Genomic DNA, 8,582 nt, shown 5'->3' with positions numbered 1-8,582 from the left:
ATAATGCTTTACTATGAGTAAAACGATTCTGCAAAACTATCAAGTTATATATATATGTGTATATACACACACACACACACACACACACACATACATACATATATATTTGTGGGCACAACTAGAAACGATAGTCAATAATCAAACTTCTTTTAGAGTCTACTTGCTCCTGGTTAGCTGCAAAAATAAAACACATTTCTAGACCCTTTGTGATGCCACATCTCTCCCAGTCATATTTCTCAGTCAGGTGGGGGAAAGATGACAAGAAACCAAAACTCTTGTTCGCTCTGAAATGCCCTTGCAAATTTCTCTTTATAAAGTGAAGGCAGGTGCATACCATTCCTCAATGAGCTTTGTAAGTGGTGTACATATAGCAAGTGGATAATTTCCAGCAGGTTTAGTTTAGCTAGAGTGGGTATTGTGTACAAATGTACTGTTTTACAGAGACTATAATCCTCTGAACCGCCTCTGCTGATAGTCTACAAATAGAGTCCAGGCTAGATTGGCTACATTATCAAAAACCCTGGAGTTAGCAATCCCTGTTCACTGTCTATACTCAATGCCCCACATTCGCCTTTGGTGCACTTCAAACCTTACCACCCCTCCACCCACAGTCTTTGTCTCTAGATCATTTTCTGGCTTTACACCTCCAAATCTTAGAGACTGGATCATTTGTTTGCCTAAAATGGATTAAAAGCTTATAGCAGAGTCTACAGTCCTTAAACTGTAACTTTATATGGTCACAATTAATATTTAAAAAGTGATCATGAATCTAAAACATATTTTAAAAATGATTTAAACAAAGTCCAATAGCTGCCTTTTCCAAAAGATTAAGGACCTGTTGGGACAGTACAAAGCAGTACTAAGTCTCTTGATTGCTACAGTATTAGCTTTCCAAAGATTGGCTCAGTTTGGCATAACTACTTAAGGAATAACTTTTAAAATACAAGTTTTAAAGGAATATCCTCTTTTTAAAAACCTTCAGTCCCATCACAGCAGCACCTATATAATGCTGAGATCTACTGTACCCAGAAATAAAACAGATGTGCTTTTTATTTTTTGCTGGATCACAGACAGTGCTGGCGTATTTTATCTTTAAATTCCAAGTCTATCTCAAAATCAAAGGGAAACCAGTTTTATAAAATTCTAATCATGTCCATAATACATAAATGAGGAACAAAAGGAGTCAGAGAGGAATGGGAATGAAATGATCTGGTTGCTTAAAAAATGTCAGTCGCATAAACTAAAAATAGTTCTGCCTAAAGAACAAAATTACTTAAAACACACCCCCCCCCCCGAGAAAAAAGCACCCTAAGGAAAAGAAACAAAAACAAATCAAAAACAAACAAACAAGAACAAGATTCAAAAGCTGCAAAATTTTCTCAGTTGATATTATGGAAGAATACTTGTGAGGCTACAAGTTCAAGTCCAGATCGACCCACTTGTAAGGCCCCATCTCTGCCCTGATAAATTACACATGAGTCTTTGGCCACAAGAGAAACTGGATCAAAATAATGGGTTGACTGAATCAAAATAATGGGGTTGATGAGAACAAGTCAGGACGTGTACATGGACAGGCAGGGAAAGGGGTATTTCAAAGAGTAAGATTTTGTGCAGGTTAGCTCAATGGCCTTGTTTTAGTGAAAGTGGGTTGTTCTCATGTGTTTATAAATAAACAGGAAATTTCTAGGGTCATTTCAAAAAAACATATCTGAATAAGAATCACACTCTTGTGGTACCAGTCATGCAAGTGCAACATCAGTTCCCTGAGACACTGGAATAAACAAACTATTGGTCATAATATATCTAAGATATCTGAAGGAGGGATGGCAATAGTGCCAAATTATTCTTACTGTGATCCTTTCCCAACTTTGTAGCAGAAAAACTAAAAATGAATCAAACGGAAGAGTCCAGAGATTGAGGAATTTTCCCCACACATTCTGACATCCACATTCAAATCTGAGATAGAATAGACTTTCTAAAAGTTAACTACTCCTGCACTTGAAATAAAGAAGAAAATTTAATACATTTAGTTTCAAAAAGTATACAACTTAGATTAGAAAATTAAAAATAATTTATCAGTAAGTCAAATTAAGTAGCTCCTTGCAGTAAAGTGAAGACACTCTGCTTTTAAAATCTTGCTCAAAATATAAGCCAGAGTCTTCTCTATCCTTGAATTATTATTTCTGTGATTATTTTCAAAGATACGCAGCAATGTGATATACAGTGATTTAAGTGAAAGCTTACTGATTAGACATATCCACCTCAGTTCCTAATTCCAGACGTGAGCAATGACGAAAGTCAAATTTTAGCTGTTTGTAAGCGAATACAAACACACGGGGAAGCTAAGACAAAGGTATAATGGGCATAATTCCGTTCATGAGAATTCCAAATGTTGATTCCCTTAAGGTTAAAACCATACAATGGAACTCAAACTAATGATTTGTTCAAAATAATTTTTAAAAGAACCCCTGAAACATTTTAATACTAATGTCTAATAAAAATAAGGAAAGAAAAATAAAATGCAAACACAAACACCTTCCTTTCCCACCTAGAAATGAATCCTCTGAAACATCACAAAGAAACAAACACATGTAGTCAGCAGCACTTGACCAGGTGCTGCTGTGGTCGGTACAACCCAGCTCAACGTTTGCTGTAGCTTCCTGCACTAAGCTGCTGCTTTTCCCTCCCCTGAGCAGCTGAAGAGAAACGAGATGTTTCTCTTCAAAGGTGTTAAACATTTGGGTGTGTGAGGGACAAATGGAAGCTTGACATCTTAGATGAATAACTACAGTGCACTAGGCCAGTGGGAACTTTCACTAAGTTAAAGCCAGTCAAGCTCACTGTTCACAGAGTATTCAGGCACATGAGTGCCAGAACCCCCGCAGAGGACGTAACGAACTACATGTTTTTTTTCTTTTAATATTAACCTTTACCATTGGCCTACAGGGATTTTCATAAATAAAACTCAGAGAAAGAAAAGCTTGGGGGTATGCTTTTAAAACACTTGCCAGAGTCTTTGCTCTGACATATTTAAAAGGCTTCGACATCTTCTTCTCTTTCTCTATGAAGACAATTCAAGGTTTAAGAACTCATACTGACAACAAATATGTTATCATTATTGGTGCTTTCTTCTTAGGCCCATTTTATCTGAACTAAGAATTCTTATTTAAAAGTCTGTGAGACATCTATTCATAAGATTTCTGGTACAGACACACCTCTAAGAATCCCAGTTCTGGATGATTGTAATTAGCCAATTAAAATTTCCCTTTTGAAGGAAAAAAGCCTGACTGGAGAAGGTAGTTCCCTTGAGTACGTAATACTGTGCTTAGGTCATAGGCAAAACTCTGCGATCATACATATGTCACGATGCGTGTAAAAATGCGTATAAAATTGTTAGAATAAGCTACCAGCAGAAACATTTCTGCGTGTGCCAGTGGCCCTAGCTGATCTTCTCTGGATTACCATGCAGTTCCTATAAATGGAAGAATCTGTGTAAGTAGTGGTCAATGCTCTCCCCCCACCATGTTTTTTCTAGTCCTAACACCTGCAGGCAGCAGATACAGTAAACAAGCAGTTGTTTGTAATGCAAATTTCAGTAATAGGGATGCCTCAGGGCTACTTCCACCATAAGCCCAAACACAAATGGTCACCCTGCTCCTGACACCCCAGATAAAAACCTATCACTGTGGATGTCAGTTATACAAACACTTGTCCTGCTAAGGGCAGAGTTAGAGAGCAAGAAGACAGAGTGTGGTTAGGGGTGAAGGAGAGAAGTTGCCTTCCGGTTAAAGTGTTTTGAGTCTCAGACACATTAAAAACGACTGTTAGGTATTAAAAACCAAAGATTGCAACTCACTTCAATGGAACCTTAAAAAAAAAAAAATTGGACATAGCCTTGTGGTTAAAGTTGAAAAGCTTCTGGAATTGTGTAAACTGCAGAATATGGCAAGAAAATTTATCTAATTTACCCCATTACCTAAAATAAGTATGTCCTAAAATGTAACAGAATATAAAGAGGCAGATAACAGGGTAAGGTAAACCTTTCCTGACCACACCTTTGTCCACTCTACAAACCCACCAACATTTATTCTGGCCACAAATCTTTCCTAAATAATGAATGATGTTAAACTTACTGATCTCGAAATTTTAATACATACACTAACAATAAAGACCTTCCATTCTATCAAAATTTCAAAATGATTAATACACTGTGGGGAGGGGGGGTGAGAAAAAGCTAGAGAGACCTAAGACAGAAAATGCTGGTTGAAAGAAGTTTAATTTTCAATATATTTAGGGATCATTTATAAATATCAATAGATTTTCATTATATTGACTTTAAAAATTGGTTTGAAAGAAGTAGCTGAACTATGAAATAAATCCCACAAATATTTATTAAGCATTAACTGTGTGCACAGCCAAAAAGTATAAGATTGTTTTAGTGGCCATTTCCTGTGGTTTACCAAGTCAGAAACTGCAATCTAGATTTGTCAGACTATTTGTTGTTCTAGGCTTTCAACAGAAATCTTCAATTATTCTTTATCTAAAATAAATTTTCCTCCCCCTTCAGAAAAAAACAACAAAACAGCCCAATCATAAAAGAAATATCTTTTATCGCATTTACTTCAACAAATACAAAGTCTCCTACACATTTTAAAACTCAAAAGCATTTATTTGGGGTAGTCTCTAAATATTAAACTATATTTGCTTTTACTCATTCATTCACTTCTTAAGAGATTCATATACACCATAAAGACATCTCTATCATTAAATATTTAAAAAGTCTTTTCAAATAAAATGTGAAATCGGTATTTCCTATAACCACAAGATCTCCAACATCACCATTTTTGCCACTATATGAAAATTAGAAAAATCTAATTTCCTACTTGAAAGGTCAAATATCTTTTTGAAATTTGTGGAAAAATAATTATAATAACTTATAAATCACAGTGCCCACATAAGGTAGTTATATTTCACATAGCTATCAATTCAGCAATTGAGTACTAAGGATAATCAAAATAAACACAAATACTCTAAAAGAGCACAAAATATTTCTCTCTTCCAGGCCCTCAGATTCTGTTCACTGAGGTATTACCGAAAGTCCTTTCCCAGACGTCTGTGACTGATTTTTTTTTTTTTCATTTAGTGGAAGGACTGAGCTAATAAAGCAACTATCATAGGTTCCTTTATATGATCCAGAATTTGACTCTCAGGAGGGTCAGATGGATTAGACTGAAACTCTAATCCCTAAGACCCCAAGACATCCATGCCTTTTATTGGCATTTAGGTGGTAGAGGGAGAGTGAGACCGAATGAAGGTAAATATACTGACGGAGCAGTAAAAAATCCATCCCCACCGCCAGAGGGATGGTTCCCCATCACTAGCATGTCTCATGTTCGCATACTACACAAGTTACACTTTAAATGCTCTCTTGTTATATAAATGAGGTTTCTACTTCCCAGCAAAAGAGAAATATGGTCAAGTATTTCTTCAGAGTGCTATATACATTCACATCATGCAGTTACAAGGCCACCGCATTTTTGGAACTCTGAAAACTAACTGAACCACGAGATTAAAAGAATAATTTTCACTAGGGTTACTGTCAAGTAATACTCTCTCAACAATTAATAAAGTAAAAATAGCTCTTCTCAACTGATTTTTAAAGAAACATTAGCTAATACAATAAAATGAGACACTGTTTTAAAAGCTGAAATAACACTCCGAATGTTCAGCTCCAAAGGAGCTAAAGTAGTTCTGATTTAGATAGCTTAGGGGCCGTGTAAGCTACTCAGTACTTAGAGAACTAAAATATTAAATCAAATTTTCCTCTCATCAGCACAGAAAGCAAAATACTCATAAAATTATAAATCTGTTGATTTAACTTCATTTGATTTCATGACAACTCGTGATCTGTTATTTATTAATCTTAACCAACAAGCCAAAAGTTAAAATTCCAAATGCAAGACATCAAAGTTAGCATTCTTTTAAGGCAGCCATTCTTCATAACAGGTCTTATTTAGCAATGACTGGTCATATATAATGAAAGCATTTCCAATACGTTTTTTTAAAAAACAATCGTTTTGCCAAAATACAAATTAATTGGCTCTTCTGAAAATGATCTGCAACATCAGCATGTTACTCACTGTTCTCGGGATGGGTGGAGAAAGAGATCCATTTGACATGTATGGGTCATTATTCATATTTGGCATCATTATGTACCCAGAATAACTGGAGTAGGAGGGTCCCTTGTTGTAGAGGCCTCCATCTGGATGCTTTCCTGAGAAAACCCAAAGAACAAACGATGACGCATTGGCTTCCTTTTTATATCACTGTATTTTTCATTTCAAAATCTGCTAGTTCTATGACAAATCAGACTTTACCTAAAAGAATTGTTTACAAAATACTGTAACTGAATTATTATACTCTGTTTTAGATAGATAGTATTTATTCTCTGAAATGACTTGGCAGTGAACCAGATGTTTTAAAAACATATGGTTCAATTTACTTCCACTATTGACCGGTGTTTATACAAAAATAAGTGTCATCCATCTAACTTAATTTGATCAAATACTAATGAAATAGAGACACAGGAAAGAACACACATAAACCTAAAGCTGTAATATAAATATATTAGGCTACCTAGCTATTAACAAATGTATATATTTACACACTTGAAATTATGCTCCACCTTATAGGCAAACTCAAAAATTCTACCTGTCTAGATTTCTAAAAATTTCTAGATTTTTACCGAGGGAGAGAGTTGTATCTGGAGTATGGGCAACTACCCAACCTTATGAAGGATTAACTCCAGGAGACTCAATTTTCATGTGCTACACTTACATCATTTTGCCAAAATAATTTGCATATATTCAGCGTATATATTTCTTCTCTTTAACCTGTGTAACTACTTTGTAGCTCAGGAAGAAGCCTGGTTTTATAGTTCTCTTCCCTTCTTCTCTTGGCTGACATGTTACATGTACAAACACTTCATTCTGGTCAAGCCAATTGTAAACAATTAAAGGATAACAGAAATGTAGACTGTCTGACAAGGAAACCCTACAGGTTCCTTGATTCTTTTAAAGTCACAGGTAGTTCTCCCTAAATCTAAAAAACATATATAATTTTTAAACTTTCAAGCAAGAATCAGAAATTGGTAGGACTATCATGTTTCATATGCATAGTTCCTAATTTTATGAATAAAGTTTTATATTTTTAAAAGTTAGATTCTGCTTTATGGAGCGACATTAAGTCTGTGCATTCACTGCCTGCCTTCTCACTGTAACTAGAAACACCAATTTCACAAACAAAAATCCATTTGAAACTATTCATGTTAGAAAGATAATTTGGTGTAGACTGTCATTCTTTATAACAATGTAACAATGCAGGAAAAAAAATGCTAAAGATCTCAGCCAACTAGAACTTTAGGTAAAAGGAGGAAAAGAGGAAAACTCATAGACATTTCCTCTTCCACAAAGAATCTGGAATACAACTGAAATCCAAAGGCCCCTAACATTCAAAGACAGGTTTTAAATTTAGAGATAAGCATTAGATTCCTGGGTTTTCTTTTCCATTTTGTTGGATCCCAGTTTCTTGGACTCAAAATAGCAAAACATACCTACATTTACAAATTGCACATGTTAAATGACAAAGTTGGGAGAAGTAGAATTAGTCTTACCATCATCAGGGTGTTCTCGGGTCTTGTCGTGGTAGGACTCCTGAGAGGTTTGTGCTTGTCTGGCCACCTAACAGCATGAATCCCCAGGCCCAAAAGAAAGAAAATCACCTTAGAGTTTGTAACAATATTGATATAAGTGTGTATCCACTGGTAACTCAAAAGAGGAGGGTTTGGTGCAACTCAGCTACTTGTTTTATTAACCTAAGAAGTATAAGCAATTTCTTTCTTTTCAACATGTATTTTTGAGTCATTATTATACATCGATAACTATAAAAAGAGTAAATAAGAAGAAGAAGAACAATAACAATGTAAGAAATTTGGGAAAGAGCCACATGCTGTTCTGACTGCTATTTGCTAAAACCTATCAAGGCTACTTGGAGGCCTAAAATGATAGTTTGAGTTAATGGGGTTGATTGTTTTGATAGCTTCTTCAACCACTGTTCACTTCAATCACAGCTGATTAAAAGCAAGCTGTTCAAATGAAAATTACATTTTAAATAAAAACAAGCCAACCGCTAACAGATAGGGGTCTAAAGCCAATGTCCCAAGCTAGTCCCAGAAGAGCTCCACTCCTTATAACCTACCATGGCCGGCTCAGTGCAAGTTTACAAGAAAAAAGTGAACTTACTCTGTGGTTAAAGAAAGGAAAATTTGAGAGTGGGGTTATAGACATCTAAAAGGTAGCCCAGCTAATATCAGTTCTGGTAACCACCATCTACCCAGACTCAACCACGTGCAAATCAGTGGTATTACCCTTTCACCATCTTCCTTGGGGCTGCCCCATGCCCACTTACCACCATGGCAAAGATTAACAAAGCCTTAATACCTGGATTCTGGGCTTTGAATGCAGCGCCCTTCTCCCCAGAGCAAAAACATGCAGAAAATGTGAAACGACGGCAAATTTATTTGT

At 35.7% G+C, this 8,582-nt stretch overlaps 1 protein-coding gene across 4 annotated transcripts in view; it reads right to left on the bottom strand.

Annotated features, from left to right (window-relative positions):
* The window catches only part of LEF1 (lymphoid enhancer binding factor 1), a 109,386-nt gene that overhangs the window by 97,935 nt on the left and 2,869 nt on the right, over positions 1-8,582 (bottom strand). For all 4 annotated transcript variants that reach the window (XM_011361458.2, XM_011361460.2, XM_011361459.2 and 1 more), the window contains exons 2-3: positions 7,673-7,739; positions 6,141-6,274 (exon numbers count right to left, since the gene is read on the bottom strand). In XM_011361458.2, coding sequence (XP_011359760.1) covers positions 6,141-6,274; positions 7,673-7,739 — 201 coding nt within the window. The remainder of the gene's footprint in view (positions 1-6,140; positions 6,275-7,672; positions 7,740-8,582) is intronic.

This window comes from Pteropus vampyrus, unplaced genomic scaffold (assembly GCF_000151845.1).
Source record: "Pteropus vampyrus isolate Shadow unplaced genomic scaffold, Pvam_2.0 Scaffold67, whole genome shotgun sequence".
NCBI lineage: Eukaryota > Metazoa > Chordata > Mammalia > Chiroptera > Pteropodidae > Pteropus > Pteropus vampyrus.
Note: the sequence above shows the minus strand (reverse complement) of the source record. Positions and strands in the feature narration are given on the sequence as shown.